The sequence below is a fragment of the Anolis carolinensis genome, chromosome 1, assembly GCF_035594765.1.
Source record: "Anolis carolinensis isolate JA03-04 chromosome 1, rAnoCar3.1.pri, whole genome shotgun sequence".
Classification (NCBI taxonomy): domain Eukaryota; kingdom Metazoa; phylum Chordata; class Lepidosauria; order Squamata; family Dactyloidae; genus Anolis; species Anolis carolinensis.
This window is the reverse complement of record NC_085841.1, coordinates 121,090,337-121,114,737: the sequence shown is the minus strand read 5'-3', so window position 1 is coordinate 121,114,737 and position 24,401 is coordinate 121,090,337. Positions and strand designations below refer to the sequence as shown.

The 24,401-nt window shown below is 37.9% G+C and overlaps 1 protein-coding gene across 7 annotated transcripts in view; it reads left to right on the top strand.

Moving 5' to 3' along the window:
- myo6 (myosin VI) overlaps positions 1 to 24,401 on the top strand; it is a 159,187-nt gene that overhangs the window by 36,320 nt on the left and 98,466 nt on the right. For all 7 annotated transcript variants that reach the window (XR_010006448.1, XM_008122048.3, XM_008122043.3 and 4 more), the window contains exon 2: positions 17,679 to 17,811. Coding sequence is in view for 6 of the 7 variants with exons in the window: in XM_008122048.3 (XP_008120255.1) it covers positions 17,695 to 17,811 (117 nt within the window). In the remaining variant the exon portion in view is untranslated. The remainder of the gene's footprint in view (positions 1 to 17,678; positions 17,812 to 24,401) is intronic.

Below are 24,401 nucleotides of genomic sequence, written 5' to 3'. Positions count from 1 at the left end.
GTAATATATAAAGTGAGTTTACCTTTGGGGAAGTTTTCCACATCAATTTAGCTGCTATTTAATTTTGGCAAAGAGGTTGAAAAATGTACTTCCTTTTTACTATAACTCCCAAGGATGCTCTACCAGCATGATGGATTATGGGTGTTGGAAATTAAGAAAATAACATTTCCATTCTAACATATGGCTGAACAGTCTATGGTAGATCAGTTTTCATAGAAGACTGCATAGATCTCAAACATCCTAGAATAAATCCAACACTACTTGTATGGGAAAGCACCAAGTATGCTTGTTCATTACTTCTGATGGCAACCTTGATAAGCTTCAGATGAATATAACTGGCAAATTATTGCCATTATGAGTTAAAAATAATTATATCCTACCTCTTTTGGATCATTTTATTCCAAGGCAGGGTGTAATTTTAGAAGTTACCTCTGAGTCATGAGGAAAAGTAAATAGAAACTCTAAGACCAATTCCATGGTGTAAACATTAGTCACTTAGTTATGACTGCTTAGTAATGTTAATAGAGTTGTTTTGTTATTCTGGATTATAGATAGGACTAAACTCTGAGTTGATCAACACAGAGGTCTCCTATTTATTACCACAACTTGCCATTGGTGCAGGGCATGACTCAGCTTCAGGTAGAGTATTGTAAAATATTCTCCAAGTTAAAAAAAGGACTATTAACAAATTTTAGGGAGAAAAATGTAAATTTGAACATAAGTGCCCAATTTTTATTTGGGTGGCTTGTCTTCTAGCCAGGCATTGTGTCGAACTACATTTAGAAACAACTTGCACAAAGGAAATAATGTGTAGGATTCTGACAAGTACTGAACAACATGGGGAAAAGTTGGAATTATGTATAAAAGTTTACAGAAATTTTGAGATGTGACTCAGATCAACTCCAGTTGTTGTGTTCCTTTTTGTACAAGATTCTAAATACATTGCATTTAGCCACTTTGCTGTAGAGATGGGCAAATTGTATTCTGAAGACTGCATGCCAACCTCAGGATAGTTATTGTGGTCTGTAGAACCTGAAGGATAATATTGCAATTAAAAATTGTTTGCTCCAAAATGCCCAAAAATGTGTGATTGCTCCACTGAACTTGTTAGCCTACATAATGAAATTAGTTTACATAATAAAAAATGTATGCGTTTTCAACATATATGGGGCAAAATACCCAAACCTCCAAACGGTAGATGCGATTAAGATTTAGAAAATATTTTTCATGAAACTTGAAAACGTATTTCTTTGTGCTTTTGGATATAATTGCAGGCAAGCTTTCTATAGATGCCAAATTGTATGTTGGAATTAATAGGCCAGCTCCCAAAGCATATAAAACATTGCTTGATAGCCCACAGGTTGCTAATTGGCTGTCTTTCATAAATAAAAGAAAACTTCTTATGGAAAAGTTCTCAAAAAAAATTCTGTAATGACTTCAGAATAGATTTCTCAGTTGTTTTTTTCAATATATTTTATTGATATTATCTTATATTCCATGTTGTGAGTATATTACACTTTTAATACAAAGGTTCATACCTACAGCTGCGACCGTACCTTGGGAAGCCAGACTTGGCCACAGTGGCCCACGCTCTTGTTACATCCCATTTAGACTACTGCAACGCACTCTACGTGGGGCTGCCTTTGAAGACTGTTCGTAAGCTTCAATTAGTCCAACGGGAGGCTGCCAGGGTAATAACAGGAGCGGTGTTCAGGGAGCGTACTACTCCTCTGTTATGCCAGCTCCACTGGCTACCGATTAGCTACCGAGCACAATTCAAGGTGCTGGCTTTAGCCTATAAAGCTCTAAACAGTTCCGGCCCAGCTTATCTGTCCGAACATGTCTTCCGCTACGACCCACCTCGAAGCTTAAGATCATCAGGTGAGGCCCTGCTTGAGGTCCCGTCAGCCTCACAGGTACGGCTGGCGGGGACGAGAGACAGGGCTTTTTCAGTAGTGGCTCCCCGCCTATGGAACGCCCTCCCCAGTGAAGTCAGGCAGGCTCCCTCCCTCCTATCCTTCTGTAGGAAGGTTAAAACTTGGTTGTGGGCCCAGGCTTTCGAATAACAACTGTTAGAATAGTTTCTCCCTCATAGAAATTCTGAAGTTTTTTCAGAATTTTTCTTAAAAAACGTTGCTGACCTTTATTGGGGAGTATATATTAGCTATGGTAATTTTTTTATTGTCCATTTTAAATTTCAGCATTACATATCTTCTATCTGTATCTATGAGTTGATCTAATATCTCAATATTAATATTATTATTCATAAGAATTGCTGTTCCTCTAGCTCTTTTGGTACCTCTAGCCTCAATAACTGTTTGCCAAGTGTTAGACTTCAGTAATAGGCATTGATCCCATTTATCTTTGTGCAATTCTTGCAAACAAATTATGCTAGCCTCTTCTGCTTTGGTTAATTTAATTAATCTATACTTTTTAAAGATTTGACAACAAGCCATTCACATTCAAAGATATCAACTTAATAATCTTACCCATCACCTTTTGCAATGAATTTTATTATATGCTCATGTGGATTATACTTAATTATGTCTATGTGGTTCCCTCCCCCCTAAGAAAGCGACCTTGTTTTAGGGAGGAATTTCCCTCCCTGTCCCTTTCCATACATTTGACTTGCAGTGTTCCTCTTTCCCCCCTCTCCTCCTTAACATGATATGTTCTCATTTACAGATTCTTTGTAGCCCAACATTTGTACATCTTTTTAACATTTACCATTTACTTTTTGCACCCCATCTTTTTCGACTTTTTGTAGTCTTAAATTTAAAGATTTCTCAGATGTCACCTAGGACTATAGGGTAATTGGTTTGTGTTGATGGAACAGATGATAAACAGTTATTGTATTTGAAGGAAGATAATTTGGGAATTTTAAAATTGTGTATGTGTGTTAAAGCAAACTTCCCTAAGTAGAGTTAGGTGGACTGTGAATGTTCTCTACTATTTATGAAAGTCCCAGTTTAAAACAAGGATAAGCCATTTAAGTTTCTTTGAAGCACATTTAAGAATTATTTTGACTTTATCCTCCTCACTAATGGATTGAGTAACTAGATAATAGGTTTAAATGGAACAAATAACAAAACACAGAGACGCTGCAGTTACTGCCAGCTGCTGGTCTAATTATGTTTTGAGAAGAGATTTTAGAACCATCATTTTTCTCTTGGGGGAACCATCAATATAGCAAATTAATTAGGTTATCTTGCTAGCAAAGGCAGTAGGATAATTATAAACAGTTACATGGCATGTTCTAGATACACAAAATGTAGATATACTCTACATTTTGAATAAACCTTTTGTTGTCAACCAGGCTAAGGGTCAAGGATTTACAAATTAAAACAAAGACTCCTGATTATTCTAGAGTTGGAAGAAACCTCAAGGACTGTCCAGTTCAGCCTTCTCTCAAATATTGGACTATACAATCAAAGCACCCTTGCAGATGGCAATCCAGCCTCTGCTTAAAAATATCCAGCAAAGGGGACTCCACCAGATCCTCAGACAACATATTCCACTGCTGAACAGCTCTTGAAATCAGGAAGTTCTTCCTAATGTTCAGATGGAATCTCCTTTCCTTAGTTTGGATCAATTTCTCCATGTCTTAGGTCTTCATCACATGGACTTCTGTCTCCGTCCTTCACACGACGCAGGGCTACCTCCGGTGGGCTCCATCCTGGAAGTATCCTAGGATAGAGTCCTGAGAACACAGATGGCTGCCCATGTTCTCATGGACTACAATGGGCCCACACATGGGGAAGCCAGGTGGTGACACTTTCTCCTGTGTGATGGGGAAGGTGGCGATGCATGGCGCAGGATGACAGTTTTCCCCACTGCCCCAAGGATTTGCCAGCTGTCCGACAAATTCCCCTGCTGTCGACCACATTATGGACCTCAATGTGATGAGGTTCTTAGTCTCTGAAACAACAGAAAACAAACTTGCTCCCACCTCAAAATGAGATCCTTTCAGATATTTAAATGTGGCTATCATGTCCTCTCTTAATCTTTTGGCTAAACATACCCAGCTCCAAAGTGGCTCATTGTAGGGCTTGACTTTCAAACCTTTAATCATTTTAATTACTCTTCTCTGCTTGATAAAATCCCTTCTGAATTGTGGTGCCCAGAACAATGTTGGACTGGTGGCCAGTTAAAGTTGAAGCACATGACAGATAAGAAGTCATCTCGACATTTTAGCTTGCTGTGATATATTCTTGATCTCCCAGTGGAACGTAATTACACTTCTGTCGCTCTTTCTTGAATATTTTGTCTTCAGGGCTTTTATGAGCTTTTTTTATTAGTGGTATGGAATACTCCCTTGCTTTACCTCCATATTTGTAATGTCCTGAATTAGGCTATTCCTTCTGGCTGAAGGTGTCATTTAATATTATTTTGCTAGTTTGAACTTTTGTGTGTAAGAGTTAATGGGGAATGTATTTCTTCTGCATCCCAAGTAATTTGTGGAGAATCTCTCGTTCTTGGTGATTCGTCAGTTAAAATTTCGGATTCCAAGGGTATTGCTTCTGTATTACTATAAACCCCAATCCCCACTTCTTCAAGAAACTGAGCATTGGATATCTGTATGAGTGATTTGTTAATATTTTAAACTATAAATGCAGGGGAAGTTGTTCTGTTTGCTGTGGGATTGTATGAGCAATTCCTGGTTTGCTATTCTTTGGTGTTGTTCTTTATGTAAGCACCTGAAGCAGTACAAAGGCATCGAACAAACAATATTCGTAATTACATGGTGCTGAGGTGATGCAATCTCTTTCCTGTAAGCTTCTCCCCAAAGGCCATTATCATTCCTGCAAAGCATACCAGCATCAGAAGGCAAATTAATCAATTTATTTATTTATTTATTTATTGGATTTATATTCTGGCTCCATTGTTTGGAATGTAATATAGTTTTAATAAGCTAACTATTAGTAAAAACCCAATATTATGTATATATGTAAGTATCTAACTATTTGTTTATCTGTCTGTGTACAAATATGTCTGCCTATAATGTGAAAAATAATTTATTATTTGAGTTTTGCATGTTTGACAAAACCCAATATATTAAAACATTTCTCATATCCTCCATTTGTCAGTTGCTAAAGGTTGCTTTAAGAGAAAAGACTTTTTCTGCCAGTGGAAAAACAACAGGAGAGAACTAGAGTAGTACCACCTGGGAGTTTTATAGTCTGAGAGCAACCTCTGAGAAGGTTATCTCTGAGATCCTCACCAAACATGCCTCTGAAAATGGGAAGATTGAAAGGAAAACAAGTCTCACTTAGTGCACTTTGATCAGCCCATACTTACGTTTTTATTGATGTGCTTTAACTTTGTCTTATTAATTGTTTGATTTTAATTGTATTTTTTAATTTTTCATTTGTGTGTTTTTGATATTTGATGTTTTTGTATGTATACTCTTTTGCATTTGTAAACCGCCCTGAGTCCCTGCAGGGAGATAGAGAATAAAATAATAATAATAATAATAATAATAATAATAATAATAATAATAATCTCAAAATCCAGATAGGCTTCTGTGGCTTTTCAGAGAGGCCGTGTTCTTTGCAATGTTCATTTCAAGCTGACAGAAACAGCTTTGTCTTGCCTGGATTAAAGTCCAGTTTTCTTTATTCTCATCCAGTCCATTACTGACATCAAACAGTGGTTCATAACTGAAGCAACTTTTTTGGATGAAACAAAAATCGAGTTGGATGTCATGAGCATACTGATGGCATTTTTTTCCATGTCAGGAGCGAATTGAGAAACTGCAAGTCACTTCTAGTGTGAGAGAATTGGCAGTTGCCCAGGGGACGCCCAGATGTTTGATGTTTTTACCATCCTTTGGGAGGCTTCTCTCATGCCCCACGGATTGCACTGAACATCAGATATCCAAATAATCTGTTCCAGTGCTTTCATGTATGGCACAAGACAAGGGTTTGAACAGGATTCCATCATCCGAAACAATCCATCAAGAATAGAAGCCAGGTCCAGGTTCTATCTAGTCCAACTCCCTGCCGAATCTCCAGCTGAAGCATCCTCAGCAGGGAGCTGTTTGCTCTTTTTCTTTTGACAAGTAGTCCCTACCAGCTTTCTAGGCAATTGGTTCCATTGCTGAATCACACTTTCTATCAAGAAGTTCTTTCTAATCTTCAATCAAAATCTACTTTCCTGTGATTTGAATTCATTAGACCCAATCCAACCCTCTGGACCAGCAGAGAACAAGTCTGTCCCCTTTTTGCTATGACAATCCTTGAGTTGTTTGCCATCATATGCTAGAAGGAGACCCAACATTTACCTGATTGTGCTGGCTACTGACACTGGGTTTTCCCACATCCTAGGACATTGAACAAGGTCAAATAACTGTGATTGTTTGGTCATAGATTGGGAACATATGACCTCCAAGTGTTGTGGGGCTTCAACTTCCATCAGCCTTTACCAATGTCTAAGTTGGGCAAGACAGGTGAGAATTGCCATCTAACATCATTTGGAAGACCATGTATTATTGATCCTCATCTTAAAAGTTAGACTAGTTAATAAATTGAGTGACATAATTGGCATGACATATAACATTCTACATCATCTGCTCCCAGGTGTCAGTAGTTATTCTTGAGATTATTGATATCATCATGCTTAATGTCTATCTATGTTATCAGTTGCCTTTAGGTAGACTACTCAGACTTCTTAGATGTCTGCAATTCATACAGGCTAAACTCTTGATCTTGTTTATTTCAGAATAAAGCCGTACTTGAGAGATAAAACTGCTAAAAGGTGTACAGTCCATTTTTAGGTGTTAGCTCACAGTCAGTTCAGTTAGTGCTTTCTGTTTTTTCCTTCCTATTTCTCACTCTATGCCCTGGAGTCCCTGGCGGCATAGTGGGTTAAATCCTTGTGCCTGCAGGACTACTGACTTGAAGGTCAGGTTGCTGTCCTGAAGGCTGCCAGATCGAATCCAACCTGGTGAGAGTGCAGATGAGCTCCCTCTATCAGTTCCAGTTCCATGTGGGGACATTAGAGAAGCCTCCCACAAGGATGGTAAAAACATCAAAACAACTGGGCAGCATCCTTTCAGACGGCCAATTATCTCACACCAGAAGCGACTTGCAGTTTCTCAATTCGCTCCTGACACACACACAAAAAACCTCTGTGCCCTCATAAATATTTCCTCCCTCTTTTATCTGTCATTGACTTGGTTCAAGCCTAGCAACCTTTCAGTTTGATGGAGTTCTGCTTTGTGCTTATATTAACACATTTAATAAAGCAAGAAACCATCTGCAGGAATGTGGTGAAACTACCACTTACTTAGTTCAGAATATGATTCATAGCTGGGCTGTTAAATTGGTGAAGCTCCTTAGTTCATTGTTGCTTTGAAAAGTGTTTTTATTTTGGTTGACAAGTTGTCTGCCACAATACACTTGAATTTGATAACTATATTGGAAATAATTTATGAGTGTGAATTAGGTTCTAGTTACTCGTTTTTTTTCTGTCCATCAGCTAAGATTTATATCTTCTTTGGAATCAATGTCATGTGGGCTTTCATTGAGGTGACACATTTCTCTCTCCACCTCACATGTTGTCTTATTGTATCATATAGGTAAGGCACAACCTAAGGGGATGAAAATAAAATTAGAAGTGAATAATGGACTTGTTTGAGATCAAGCCTTAGTATCAATTAAGTGATTTTAAGAGCCACCATAGGTAAGAAATAGTGGTTTGTTTGTTGAGACACCAAATTGAGCTACATTTTTGGTTTATCAGCGGAGTAGCTGATCTGTGCAGACTAGGCTGACAGAGATTTGTTGTAGTAGAATTTCTAGCAATGGGACTAATTACATGACAGTTGTGGAAAGGATCTTAGATTCTGCCTGAATTAGAAGATGTGATAGTATCTAATAAGCTTTGGTGGTAAACAAAAACCCTCTAAAGGCAGTTTATTAGATTTAGAAGAGCATTGTTTTAAAGTTGCATCATGGATGTTTGGATGCCAAAGGCAATTCCTGCAGTTATATTTGCCAAGATTTCTGTTTGAATGAATATCCTTGATGTCATGGGATTGCTGTTTGTAAGATTAGAAAAGGATGGGCAAGCATACACAGAGGAAATGCTGCCCATATTTCACTGAAGCAAATGTGCTACTCTATTTCATTGAACTGAAGAATGCATTTAGCTGTATGGGAAATTTAGTAGAAGTGTGACCCATCACCTCTTCTGCTGTGAAATACATTGAGGAAAACCTAAATTTATAGGACAAAGCAGCAAAAGTAATTTGGAAGAAACTATTTTAGGTTTGCATGCTTAATGGTCAAATACTCACTACTAGTTTATCTTTAAAAATAAAGTTATATGGTTTAAAATAAATTGTTCAACATCATATATTTATATTGTTACAATGTATCTCATATTCATTTTCATAGAAATCCTAAGGCAGTGTATGAAATGAATGCAATGTAATATGAGTGAACAGTCTAGTACAAGTTCATGTGATTTCAGGAACCATAATTTAAGGGCTGTAACCTAAGGGATTTATAAATGATTTAATGCAATATGCGCTAATGCTTTTTAGTATTTTTAATATAATTTTAAAACAATGCTGCTTATATCTTTGAAGGAAAAAAACCACCTCTCAATATCCATTATATTACGGTTCACTTAATTTAGAGTGTTTGATAAGGCAGGCAAAATTATAGCAGTGTTCTGAACTGTTTTAATAAACGTTTGATAGAAATATATGTCACAAGACAGCAGAATTTGACTTCAGGCATTTCAGGCCATTCAGTCTGACCGTCCATGACAACCTATTAGAAATCATGGCACATTTTCAAATAAAGAATGAAACTATGCATGGTTGAATCATATATAAAGGAGACGTTTGATTGACTGCTTGAAAAGATGTCTTTGAAAATGAATGGAAATGTGAACTGTTCCATCTGTAAAGTAGAAAATCATCCCAGATGAGCTGCAGCGCCAATAGATTCCTATCAGCCCTCTGTATCCATGGATTCTGTGTCCACAGATTCCACTATCTATGGCTTTAAAATGTTTTTAAAAATGAAAGAATATCCAAAAAAATCATGGTGTATGTTTTCTTATTTAGTAAAAATAAATAAATTTAGTAAAAATATGTTTTTCTTTCTTTCTTATGCCTCTCTTGTTTTTTTCTGTATTAAAAACATTGGTATAAAACAAAGAAAACATTTAAAAATTCTCACACACAATAACTCCCAGGGTAATAGATTTGGTGGCTGGGAGATTATGGGTGTGATAGACTAAATAGGTGTCTTCTAGATTTGTGTAGACTACATTACGACCTTTGGAGCAATTGAAATACTTGCACATGTTGGCTAATCAAAATTTAATTGAGAGTTAATCAAATGCCTTTAGATGAGTCCATCTAAAATGATCTGTGGTGAAATGTTTCCACAGATATTGTTAGATGTTGTGACCAATAGAAAGTAACAATATATCTTCATAATAATTTGTTTCTTTGCACCACCTTTAAATGTTCAGCACTTGGCAATCCTGGCAATACTATGGAAAAACAGGAAAAATAAATGTAGGGGGGCTTTAACTGAGTATAAGAATCTATCCTGCTTTTAGGTTCCTTTATCCATTTGCAGCCTTTTTGAGTTTAATCCAGTGTCCGAATGGGGCCACTTTCCAAAAAACACAGCAACCATATCTTCTTTTGTGGTTAGGTTAAATCAAGACTAAAGAAACCAATGTAGACACCTTGGTTTGATTTAGAAGCTGATGATTCAACTGGTGAATGCAGATGTAGTGACAGAAAAAGAAATGGCTTGTTTCTTCTGTGAAAAAGCTTTCTCTTGAGCAAACACATGAATTCAAGAAGTGGACAGCTGTCTTTGTAGAACTGGAATTTAACTAAAGAACCATTTCCTTAGACAACTGACCTGTTATTGTAGGCCTGGTTAGGAGATCATACGTGTTAATTTCAGGGTGTTACTTAGTGCAACCTACAGAAACATTTGGCCATGTACTTCAGAGGTTTTTTTTTATTTGTAGTTGTCTGACATGAACACTGATCTGCCAGAATGTTCAAAATAAATGAGAGGTTAGAGAAAGTTATGGGTTCTTAAGGTCATGTATTTCAGAGAGCTATAATCATACATAAGGTTGCAAGTTTGGTTGTTTTGCAAAACCTTAAGCCCAGTTAGAGTTTCAAGGAACCAGTATGCATCTTGACCTTGCAGCTCACTACCATGTGTCTGGTGTTCTGATAACATCTGGAATCTGAAATAAAGGCTAATTTCAAAACATTTTGTTATGCATGTTTTTTTGTGGCTTAGGTCAGACATGTACAGTTCTAAATAAAGAAACAAATGTGGCCACCAGCCAATTCTGACTGAATACAGATGTTGTTCAGAAGGATTTGCTTTATGTTACTCAGCACACATGACCTGGATAATCTGCTGTTGTGAACTTTGTGGAATGTTGCGGAGGCCTCCCCAGTTAACATAAGCCAAATTTGACTTCACATTCTTGATGGCCAATTTTTTTAAACCAAGTATTCACATGCAGAAATTTTATTTCCTACATATTTCTGTTTTTACAGCAAAAGTAGCATTCTCTCGCTGCTTCACTTATACCAGACTTCATAATTAATAAAGCCATTTATGCACTCAGAGCTTTTATCCATCCCTGTATCTCTACCTCAGAAAGAGGGATTTGATGTTGTCTGGTCTTTAACAGATACATTATGATATGCAGTTTCATAAAATTCATCACTGCCATCAACCCTCTACCTTTGCAAATGGGATTAATATGCTGTCTCAAGAAATCTGTTGGTACTCCGGTGGGGCTGGAAGTTGATCACAGAATCACACTGGAGGACCTAAAGATTCAAAGACAGGTTTCTCTGAAGTAAGAAAAACCATGGTTTTTAATTTGCTTTCCCCCCACTTTTGCGGGGATCCTGTGCCCAATTCCAGTGAATCCCGCAGGCTGATTGTATTTTCTATACATGTTTTACATACATTTGAATGGTAGAGTTCTCGTAGTTTGAACCTAAATGTGGTGATTTATACTGTATTTTAATAGAATCTCACCCACCCATTTTAAAGCTGTTATCTGCATGTTAGTAAACGAGTAACAAGAGCTTTGTGGAAATCTTTCTCTGTGGTCATTCACTTACCACATACAGAGCTCTGTTTTTGATTAAATGTGGGATATATTTTTGTCTTAAAGTCACTCCATTGTGTGGCTTAGTTTGGTTCAGTGGTGGACAATGTACCAGGATTCCAAGTTCCATTATCAATTTCCATTGCCTGCGATTGCTGGGACTTGTGGGGATTGAAGTTGAACAAGATCTAGAGCAGTGGTTCTCAACCTGTGGGTCCCAGATGTTTTGGCCTTCAACTCCCAGAAATCCTAATAGCTGGTAAATTGACTGGGATTTCTGGGAATTGCAGGCCAAAACACCTAGGGACCCACAGGTTGAGAACTGCTGATCTAGAGGTTTTCCAGCCCTGGTATCCGATTAGAATGAGCCATGATGAGTCTCGGGTTGGTGTCCTTCCTCCTCCTCTCTGGAGGAGAATCAACTTTTCTGTTTTTATTTTATATGCAAACATTTTGAACATATGCTGTCTCTTCTCCTAAACTTAGCTGAGATATGCAATACATGAGTATATCTCAAACCAATACACTGTTCATTACATGCTTGTGTTTGAATCAATGACGGATTCCAAAACTGAAATTGTACTTTATGGGAAACTGGGGTGGAATCAAAAGTGGAAGTAGACATGTGGAGGTCTTTTCTTAAATGTGAGTAGAAAGAAAGTCAGAGGCCCTTGCTGTTTTGCAGTTTATCTGACCCACACATGCATAGAATGGCCTTAGGATTCATAAAAATAGAATTTAGCATGTAGGTTTGACATGTGTAATTTTTGGCCTCTTAGTGGGGATGTTAACCTTTGTAGATTTCATTCTTGTGGGCAAGAATGAAATGGTGTATGCTGTGCAGAGTTCTGCTATCCCATGTTATGATTTGTCCAAAAAGAATATGGATTTTTGTATGTCAAAGTATATGCAAAACTATTTAAATTTGGTAGCCTCCAGGTAAAGAGCGGACAATTCTTTCAGCACCTCACTTCTTCCCTTATGCCTGTTCCCAGCTCCCATTGAGAAGTGCAAACCTCTTTTTTTTGCATGTGTAAAGGATTGGATTCTGGCCTTTCAGGTCAGTGGATTGAAAAAGTTGGTTTTATTCCCATTCCTGCTGAATAGATCTGCAACTGATAGATTGTAAAGCAATACCCAATATCAAGTGTAGTTCACCAGTTCTCATTTTCTCAGCAGTGGTGTCCACCTATTCTTGCCTTCACTGCCAACTTTTCAATAATTAATATCAAATGAACTCAGGCCTTAAGACACAGCTTCAAATTGTGCAGGCATTTTCCCCTTTGCTTCTCATACTTAACTCATAAACATTAACATGGATGTTTCTTTTATTGACATCTGACTGTCAAAAGGTTTTAGGAAAAGGTTCTGATTAAAAACTCACATTTAATTTCCACTTAGTAAGCTAAGGGGAAACACTAAAGGTTGGCTTCATTGTCCATAAAGAACATGTGGTATTATATTAAAAAAATTGACCTTGTAAGAGTCACCTGCTCTGCCATGGAAACAGCCTCAAAGCAAATAAAAGTTTTACTTGGAAAACTCTAGGTACTCCGGGGTGACTGTCTTTTGGTGAATTTCTGGAGAACCTAGAAATTCCTAGGTATAACATCGTAATCAAATGTATGAATAATCATATCTGCAAGATCTACACAAACAAATGTCTAGGCCAGTAGTTCTCAATTTGGGGTCCCCAGATGTTTTTGGCCTACAGCTTCCAGAAATCCCAGCCAGTTTACCAGCTGTTAGGATTTCTGGGAGTTGAAGGCTGAAAACATCTGGAGACCCACAGGTTGAAAATCACTGGCCTAGGCAATGTCTACTGTAAACTCAAATTTTTACAAAATACCAGTTTTCAAGTGCTCACTTTGTCTAACCTATCTCTCCCCACTTCTCTCTGGATTGTTTTGGGCCACAATGTCTAACATCTATAACCACCATTGTTAATCATGAAGGGGGATGGAAGTTGCTGTCCAAACATACCCAGTGGGTGAAAAGATGCCAATTTCTTATGAAGGAAACCACACCTGCAAGAATCCTGAAACTATTTTTAAAGTGGCAGGCTAAACATTGATAGGCATATTGCTAATTAATTTTGCCTACTTGTATGTATTTTAATCTATTATTACACAGAGTTCCTTAAATATGAAAACTCTCACATCCACTACACCATTTGTTTAGTGTAGCTTATTCAAACCCAAGATGACACAACTATAGGCAATGCAGACGAGGAAGAGAAGCCAGTTATATTGGCCTGGTGCATGTGCACTGAGACTAGCAATGTCTCAAGGGTGGGACCAGAGGCTATATAAGTCTGGCTGCCCTCACATAGGTTTTGTGTTTTGGGGAAGGTTTTGGGAAAGAATAGCAGAAGTGGCTGTACATCTTGGTGTCATTTGGGTGAAGGTCTGAACTCTGGAACATCATCTTTGGGTTCTGGGGGCCTGGATTTGGGAAGGAGCCTTCCCTTGGGGCTGATAGGAGGTTTCCTCTCCCATTTTGAATTCTGGAACTTGGTGGGGGCCATCCCTAAGTCTATCTTCCAAAACAAGACTCGCTGGAATGAGCAACCCATAAGATTGGATTGTCCTCAGGGTCAAGTGATTTCACCCAAGTGAAGATTAGAGAGGATGTCACAGATAGACACATACCCCAGCTAAGAGCTGCACCAGGTTGCTCCCCCTTTTTCACATTTTAATGGGTTAAATCTGAAATAGTTGCTATGACAAATAAAGTGATCCTTATTTAATCCAATTTCAAGTGTTTGGACTCGTTATTGCAGAGTTGGTTATCAATTCACAGATAAATGTGCCTGGGAAAGTTTGCAGCGAGTCTTTATTAGTTCTAGAAGGATTCAATTCTAACAGCTGTCCTAATATTTTAGTGCCTCATAATGTAGTACATTCTGATCAGTAATTTATAGGAAAGGCTCAACTACACATCAATCTCAGTGCCCAATTTTTCCAGATCATTTTTGGGGAAGGGGTCAGTTCCTCCTAACCTAGTCTTCTGAGGCTCTTAAGCACTTGTTCGAACTTGTGAAGAGGATGTCTAAACAGACTGAAATGTATGTAATTTTTATTGTTACAGTAACATATACCTGTCACAGACACAGTAGATATGGATGCAAAGTAGGACCTTTTTATTCACTGCCCCTAATTCTAAAACAATTGGTTGGTTGCAAAGGGCTTTCTGTGGTGAGCTATGAAATTTTTTTAAAAGGGAAAATAAAAACAAAAAATCATGGCATTGTGTCCTGCACACGGAATTGTTTGTGTAAACCAGTAACAATCTTTTGTTTGTCATGTTAGCTTGTTGTGAGGTCCAGATTCATGCGCAGTTCGGTGACTGGCTCAATGGAATGTGGGCGCTGCTTGGCTTGTGACTGGTTGATTCTTAGATACATACATTCTGAGTGCCTAGCCGTGCTTCTTGCAGGTGTCAATGTTTTTACCAGCAAATTATGCAAAATATAATCATATGTCGACACAAATGGAATGACCCCTCTTCCAGGAATCTGACATCCAGCACATTACATTATTTCCCTTCTTTGGTCGGCCAAGCAGTCATCCAAGAGAAATCAACCACTAGCCAAGCAGTGCTGTGAGGTCCAGGCACCATAGTTATCACTGTAGCACCATCAACAGCTATAATTTTAAATATATTATGATCTCAGGTCACCTGTATTTAATGTATCGTGACCACGGTGCATCTATAAAATGGGGTTGTGAGTTGAAAATGGTTGGGACCCACTGCTCTAGAACTCCCTTCCATGAAAGGCAAGGATGGCTCTTTTTTCCGTTTCTTCCATTGGCAGGCAAAACTGTTTTTACACTAATAGGGTTTAAAACAAAGTTTATTTTTCAAAAATCAAGCCAGTACCTTAAATTGTTGTAAACAGGATGTTTAAGTGTGTATTTAAATGATTTTAATACCATAAATTCTATTTTAATACATTGGGAGAAAAGCAGGACATAAAAAGGAGGAGGGGGAGAATAAACAAATGCTGACACATTAGGAATGGAAGAGAAAAAGTATTAATCGAGGTGGGTGGGTTACGTTGTCTAGATTTTCCCTAAGAAATGTTGCAAGGCTGTACAGTAACATACAATTACATATAATTATTAATAGAAGAGTCTTAGAATCATAGAATCATAGAATCATAGAATAGTAGAGTTGGAAGAGACCTCAAGGGCCATCTAGTCCAACCCCCCACTAAGAAGCAGGAAATCGCATTCAAAGCACCCCCGACAGATGGCCATCCAGCCTCTGCTTAAAAGCCTCCAAAGAAGGAGCCTCCACCACGGCCCGGGGGAGAGAGTTCCACTGCCGAACAGCCCTCACAGTGAGGAAGTTCTTCCTGATGTTCAGGTGGAATCTCCTTTCCTGTAGTTTGAAGCCATTGTTCCGTGTCCTAGTCTGCAGGGCAGCAGAAAATAAGCTTGCTCCCTCCTCCCTATGACTTCCCCTCACATATTTGTACATGGCTATCATGTCTCCTCTCAGCCTTCTCTTCTGCAGGCTAAACATGCCCAGCTCTTTAAGCCTCTCCTCATAGGGCTTGTTCTCCAGACCCTTAAACATTTTAGTTGCCCTCCTCTGGACGCTTTCCAGCTTGTCAGCATCTCCCTTCATCTGCGGTGCCCAAAACTGGACACAGTATTCCAGGTGTGGTCTGACCAAGGCAGAATAGAGGGGGAGCATGACTTCCCTGGATCTAGACGTTATTCCCCTATTGATGCAGGCCAAAATCCCATTGGCTTTTTTAGCTGCCGCATCACATTGTAGGCTCATGTTTAACTTGTTGTCCACGAGGACTCCAAGATCTTTTTCGCACACACTGCTGTCAAGCCAGGCGTCCCCCATTCTGTATCTTTGATTTCCATTTTTTCTGCCGAAGTGAAGTATCTTGCATTTGTCCCTGTTGAACTTCATTTTGTTAGTTTCGGCCCATCTCTCTAGTCTGTCAAGATCGTTTTGAATTCTGCTCCTGTCTTCTGGAGTGTTAGCTATCCCTCCGAGTTTGGTGTCATCTGCAAACTTGATGATCGTGCCTTCTAACCCTTCGTCTAAGTCGTTAATAAAGATGTTGAACAGAACCGGGCCCAGGACGGAGCCCTGCGGCACTCCACTTGTCACTTCTTTCCATGATGAAGACGACGCATTGGTGAGCACCCTTTGGGTTCGTTCGCTTAGCCAATTACAGATCCACCTAACCGTAGTTTTGTCTAGCCCACATTTTACTAGTTTGTTTGCCAGAAGGTCGTGGGGGACTTTGTCGAAGGCCTTACTGAAATCCAGGTACGCTACATCCACGGCATTCCCTGTATCGACCCAACTCGTAACTCTATCGAAAAAAGAGATCAGATTAGTCTGGCATGACTTGTTTTTGGTAAATCCGTGTTGACTATTAGCAATGACCGCATTTGTTTCTAAGTGTTTGCAGACCACTTCCTTAATGATCTTTTCCAGAATCTTGCCTGGTATTGATGTGAGGCTGACCGATATACATCTTGTATATTTAATTACGAGTGGAACTTTACTGCAAAAAGCTTTAAAATTAACAGCATGGCTATGAATGAATAATAGGGTTCTAAATGTAAATGCATTATTAATGTTAAGCCGTGTTATTCCATATTTTTATACATAATGAAACATTGTATAGTGTGAAATATTAATCATGCTTCAGTTATTTTCATCAAAAATGTCCAATAAGGAAGCAGTTTGAAGATAAGGGCCTAGAAATGCTTAATACAGAAATCTTTCTTCCAAATCTTTTGCCCATATCCAGTGTGATGCTAGAACAGTGATGGCCAACCTATTACACGCGTGTCAGCACTGACACGTTGCCGCCTGCAGATTGATTGGATGACTATGTCTTTTGTGGCCAAATTTGGTGTGATTTGGTCCAGTGGTTATGTTGTTTACTCCATGGGAATTATATCTATCTATATCTATATCTATATCTATATATATGTTATATCATTCTATTATAATTGTAGTATATTATCATATTATTACTATTATATTATTCATTATTCATGACTACATTGAAACTAGAATAGAGAGAAATCAGCGTGGAAACTGCAAGAGGTACCATAGATTGTTGTACATGGAAATAAGGGTAGTAAATAGTTTTTGATTTATTAAATACAGTTATATATTACAATTATACATTTTTGTTATTTAAACTATACATATTGCAAAATTATGTTTTTTTTTTCTCGAAGTGACACACCACCCAAGTCATGCTAGGTTTTTTGGTGAATTTTGACACACCAAGCGCAAAAGCTTGCCCATATTTGTGCTAGAAGTACCTTTGCTATGGTAGTTGTATTGGATTTATTTTCCATGCACATGGTAGGGCAAGTGAGTGTATAAATACTGCGTTTCTTGCTCTTTGTCTTGAACTAGACTGTTCTTGCACTTACTCTAATTTAAAGGAATATCTGCTACCATTGAGACACTGTTCAATGGAGTCTTTGGAATTACACAGTGAAATATCTGTAGTTACATGTTTTGGTGTAACAAATTTACCTTTCTTCTCTCTGCAGGAAATAACTCCTCAAAATGGAGGACGGGAAGCCGGTTTGGGCTCCACACCCAACTGATGGGTTTCAGATGGGAACCATTGTTGATATTGGACCTGACAGCTTAACTATTGAAGCCATAAATCAAAAGGGCAAGGTGAGTGTCTCCAAAAGGTGACTAATTATTTTTTCATTATGGCTTCTCTGGAAGGGAAAGTGCATGCTGGATATGAGAGACTTTTTGTCGAGAACTTCATAACATTCCCAAATAGAGCTTTTCAAAATATACATTCAAGCATTTGAGCTTTTATTGTTCATTTCATGTTTTTAGATTTTCCTGCACTATAAAAGAAAACTTCCTGGAATGCCCCATTTTCTCTTAGCTGTAGTCCCCAAATTAAGGAGTTATATCAGCCTGTGAAAGGCTATGTGAACAAATTTGTTACAGTACTTGATGTGTAACCTGATGGCATCTACATTTATTATCAAAACTATTATGCCTATGTATAAATTGACCTATAAACTGGTGACAAAACTATGGATTTGATATAATGATATAATGTATGGATAAGTTGACCCTGCTTAGGCATTCAAATAAGACCTGAAGTAGCTGCAGAGCAGAGAATGTAGAAAAGATTGGTCCTTCCATTAGATTTTCCTTGGACAGACTAAGCTCTTGCCTTTTGCCTCTCTGTGAAGATAAGGTAGATGGTCCTTTTGGAAGGTAAGAGTAGTACTTACATTAACACGTGGATAAGTTGAACCACGTTTTTTGAGCCGATTCTTTGACTAAAATTTCTCAAATTCTATGTGAGTCAAAGAATTGGCTCAAAAATCGTGAGTCAACTTATCCATGGGTCAATATAAGTACTATGCCTTAACTCTTACCTCCCAAAAGGGCCACCCCTCTTATTTCCACGGAGAGGCAAAAGGCAAGAGCTTAGTCAGTACTTTCAATTGTGTCTTGTAGATAATTATTAGAAAGAAACAGCACCAAAAGTCATGTTTTCTGGCCTTCTAAGGAAAGTACTAGCATGGTATAATAGAAAATAACAACTGCCATTTTGTTTGTTTGTTTTGGGATCTCTGGGAGCACAATTTTGGGTCGCTTTTGAGCCAGACATCTATATTTCTATGAGTTGTAGAAGGTAGATAGCTATGAAAATAGTCTTCAAAAATACCCTTTAGCGATGCAATCTGAGATCCCCCTAACCTCAGAAAGGCAAAGAGGATAGGTGTATAATCTTGCTTGGGGTAGAGATAGGCTGCAACATTTCCCCAGAACTGTGTAAATATCTACATATTCAGATGTGCCATGACATTATGCAACACCTATGCAGTATAGCACAAATGTTGATGACTGGATGGCACTGCACAAATCTGGATCACAGTATACAATACACATTGCCGTATGAAACTGCAATATACAACATTGCTGTATGTGCAACTTTGCTTCTTCCATGCTCAGCACAATACAATTGTTACACCACGGTACATAATTTGCCCTGCATGAATAGTGTGACTTACACATCCATATATCAGTGACAGGGTTCCAACCAGAATAGGTGCCCATCTTCTGAGTAAGTCTGTTGTTTTACACTAGCAGTTGTCTTTTATTGTCTTTTATTGCCATTCTTGTCTTCTAATTTGTTGCACCAATGGTATGCTGATCAAAAACATGATAAATCCTATTAATAGGATAGTTGTCAAAGTATATGTAATTACCACCCGCAGAAACCATGCTCTGTATAATCTGTACTTTAAAATAAGAATTGTGTGCTGCTAAACATGAGTGTTGAATTTAAAGCTTGTTCCACAAATTTCTTCTTTAGTGACAATTTGAATTTAATTTTATATTATTAAAAATAATTTCTGCTTATTTTTGTACTGAAGGTAATAACATTTAGGAAGCAAGAAGATAAAGATATGGAATGTATCATGTCATATTACTTTCCAGAAGATTAATATTATGTAATACTTTGAAAGCCTTTGTGAGGCACTGTCATGTACACAGCTCTTTAGTTAAGCATATGTAAAACATTGGTGAAACACCTTAAATAATCATAATAAAACCATTGTGGAAACAAATTGAGATTATTTTCAGAGAACTAAAAGAACTGTGGGTGTAATTCAGCCTGTTCAAGCACCATTAATGCTATACAAGCATGCTTGAGATAGTTGGATAGTGAGCAACGACTGGAAGAGGGCTATTAAGAAATGTCTTAGTTGTGGCTTCAACAAGTCTTTCTAATCAATTTTAGGGCCTCTTCAGATGCCAGCAGGCAACAGAAATCAAAAATGATTATAGGCTTGGCTTAGCTATTTTGTGTTGTGTTATAATGCAGTTCAGTGTAGAAAAAAGACATCAATTAAAGGGGAAACTTTGAATTGTCCCAGTGTATTTTTCATAAGGGCTGATAGTTCTGTGAAACTGTTCATTCTGTGTCAGATAAATACCCAATTTTATTGCATATTTCTGGGATCTAGATATGTTTAGGGAGCATAGTTTCTCCTATTAAATGGATGATTGCTGTTAAAACCTGACCATGCTTCTGTTTTTATAATTTCTAGTGCAACTTCATATGGTGAAGTTGTATTTTTCCCCCTGCTTGGTATCATTAGTTGCTACTGGAAGAAGTAATGGTTGCCAAATATAGAAAATTTGTGATGACATTGTGAAGAGGATGTTGCCAGATTCCTTGAGAAACTGGACAATTGGCTGCCATTTTCACTTGCACTTGTACTTTTAGAGTATGCCTTTCGGCATCCAATTAAACTGCATTTTCTACAGTCCCTTACTAGTGACCAGGCTATTTTTGGACAAAACATTTTGATCGGAGGTTTTCCATACCGGGTTCAAAGGAATGTCTGGTTCAAATTAAAACTGTTTAGGACTACAGTACCATAGCATTCTGAATATTTAGCACCTGGAAGCTTCTTTGTTTTTAGATCAAGAGGTGAAGTCATAGACTTCCCTCTTCTGAGGTATCTCAGTGTTTTGCTAAGGGTGAAGTCTTGTTTCATGAAAAGGAAGTGAACTAAATGCAATAATGTCCCTTGAATGAGTAGTGAAATCTCAGGAAGTTGTGATTGTGATCACTTTCTTAGGATATAGAAATTTCCTGAAGGTGTTATCATGAAACTACATTTAATAACATATAAAGTGGTTTATAAGACAATAAGGGTGTTATAGGGAAGAGTGCTTGCATGGTTTCATGATATTATCTTTAAAAGAAGAAAACAAATGTATATCAGATGTCTGATGTATACTCAGTTCCTCATTTTCCCCCTCAGAATGAACAAACACATCTCTGGGAACTCTTCCAACAAGACACATTGACATTTCTTTTTTATAGCATGGGAAAGAAAACAATGAATTACAATATTATGGTTTTCCCCACAGCCAAATCCACTATCAGAAAACTCTCTGAGGCTTATAAACCTTGGCAGATTCCAAATAATATTTTACTTGCCTAAAAATCCTCCCTAATTACTAGATGGAAACTAGCTCCTCATAGCTTGCTATGCTATGGAAACTAGTTGCGAATAAATTTTTCTTCGTTATTATGTTGCAAACATATTAACAGCTGAGGCATCCCTTGTTTGGAATTCTGAAATCCGACATACTCCAAAATCTGAAATTGTTCACATGGATGGCTAAGAATGTTTTCTGATGGTTCAGTGCACACACACTTTGTTTCATGCACAAAAATATTTTAATTTTTTTATAAATTTATTTTTAGATTATGTGTATAGGTTGCATAAAGCATCAATGAACTTCATATTTAATTTTGGTCCCTTCTCCAAGTGATCTCATTAGGTATATGCAGATAGTCCTTTTTAAAAAATTAAAAGCCACCACAACAACCAATAATCCCAAATCCAAAACACTTCTGGTCCCAAACATTCCAGATATGGGCTGTTCAATCCGGATTATATGTAGTGGTATATATGTGATAGCTAGCAAGCTAGATAACAGATAAACAGATGATAGATTTGAAGCAAATCTTATTGAATTTCATTGGGGGTTATTGTCAAGTACAGTCTTGCTTATCCAACATAAACAGGCCGCAGAATGTTGGATAAGCGAAAATGTTGGCTAATAAGGAGGGTTTAAGGAAAAGCCTATTGTATAAAAAGCACTTCACGATCAGGCAAGGGGAAATCTCTGTTTCAAGATCCCAACCACTGCCACCATAAAATGTAAAACACAAGGCAAAAGAGACGCTTCTCAAACAGGCAGGGGGAAATCTTTTTATCCCACCACTGACACCATTAAATGTAAAATGCACACTCACACACACACACCAGAGGCACAAAACTTGTCTGACAGAGAGGGAATTTCAATACCCTTCCTCTGCCACCATTTTATATGTAATACACTAGGCACCCGTGAACTTCTCAGTAAGGCAAGGGGCGATCCTTATTTCAGGGTCCCAACTACTGCCAACAATAAACACATGAGCGCATGTGTGAGGCAATGTGGTACTGAGGGGAGAGTGAGGGACAAATCCTCGCAGACTCTGTAGTGCAGTTCACAACTCTAAGACACTATCTTTATTGAAACAAATAAATTTTTATTTATTCTTTGGCACATAAAGCATATCTTGTTACAAAGGTTCTTTTCTTCAGTTCCACTTGATTGTTATAACGTATATTGTCTTGCACTCACTTGGTTACACAAAGCTGTTGATATATATAACTTTCCAAACGCTAAAGCTTAGTTTAACTTGTCGAGGCACTATCTTTCCTTCCAGAAACATGTATTTCTCCACGGCCTTTTTGACTGGGCACTTAAAACTCAAAGGTACTCTTCACTAAAGTCAAACTGACTGAAACCTAGTCTCAACAGACTCCTTATTCCTCTCAGTTCTGCCTAACTGAGAACCAGACTTAAATCAGTCTCTTATTACTTCAATATAACATTGGAAGCCACAACTTGAACACACATATCTTCCTTCTAGCTCACCAGCTATAAACTCAAATACAGACAGACGTCTTCCTTCTAGCTCCCTAGCTAGAAAACAACTGAGATGACTTTTAAAATGTTCCCTCCTTTTTCCTTTCAGCTAGCTCCGCCCCTTTCTTGCTAGCCTCTCCAAATAGTTACATTTCTACAGCAGTAGCTACGTTACCATGGCGATGCACAACCAGTCAGAAGTAGCTAACTCCTGCCTACCTTTGCCATAAACCAACATTAATAACATAGACAAAAATCCCTATTAAAATAAGATTTTCCATTACACGTATTAAACATTAAATTCTGTTATGATTTTACAAATTAAGCACCAAAACATCATGTTTTACAACAAATCAACAGAAAAAGCAATTCAATACACGGTAACGTTATGTAGTAATTACTGTATTTACGAATTTAGCACCAAAACATCGCAATGTATTGAAAACATTGACTACAAAAACATTAACCACTAAAATGCAGACTGCGTTGGATAATACAGAACGTTGGATAAGGGAAAGTTGGATAAGCGAAACTCTACTGTATGTGGATGTATGCTGTGACATACTGAAGGTCCATTGCCTACTATGGACCTTAATTCTGAGTATTAGTTTAAGAAGAGAATATGAGCCACAAACTAGAACTCCCTTAATCTTTCATGCTATGGAAATATTGCTGTACCATACCACATTGGAAGAAATTCATACCACATGGAAGAAATATCAAAAGATAACGTAAGCAAAGTTATGCAATACTATATGATAGTATTGCATAGTAACTGTGTATTCATTGCCTCCTAGTCATGATGGCTATATATTACCACCAATACTTAAACCCAGAACTGCAAGATGCCTTGTGATAGATAATGTTACCCCCTTGGGCTACTTACAGGCTTGGCCACTGTGGGAACAGAAACCTTCATAAGAATAAGAAGCAATCTTGTTCTTTTTAATGTCCTTTTTGTACATGTACAGCTATTGCATTATAAGGTGGCAGGCATTTAATATTAAATTCATACAAAGTTTCTGTTTGTATGAAAGCTGCAGTTTTCTGGTAGCTCATAGGCAAAATTTGTGCCTGAATCCTAGTTGACTCAGTGACCATAAACTGTGGAAATATTAAGATTTACTCATTTTAAATATGAGTGGGTCGCATGTTGACAATCATGCCCACTGACGATCTATCCTTCCCACTGTATTATCTATATATCAGATGTGTGCATGTACACACACACACACTTCTGATCTTCTGATACACAGATAGGTATGTATGGATGACAGCTATCTTGCTTCTGTTTGTTTATAAGGCCTTTTGGATATTAATAGATTGTAATAATTTGTGGTACTCCACTGCTTCTTAAACTGTGGGTCCCGACCCCCTATGGGGTTCCTTTAGCTCAGTGTTGGGGTTCTGAAAAATTTGGTAACAGTAAAAGTTTTTTTAATGTCACCTAATGTCTGTTTTAGACATTTACACGATCTATTGTGCAGTATTTACAGTGGACTCTGTGGAAGCTGCTTCGTCAGTACTTCGTAAAAAGGGAAAATCAGCCTGTTTAGCAAGCCTTGCAAATGCTGATTTCTTATAGTACATGTCTGATTTTCTACGTATTTCATATGCCTGTATACCCGGGGTCAGGCTGAAAGGGGTTGGAAGTGGAAAAGTTTAAGGAGCCCTGTTCTACAGTCTTTTGAACCTTCCCGCAAAGGTGTGTATGGTACTTGAAAGCAAAGCTGTATCATTTTCATTACAGCAACACTGATCTCTGTGGAGCCAACAGCCAGCATATA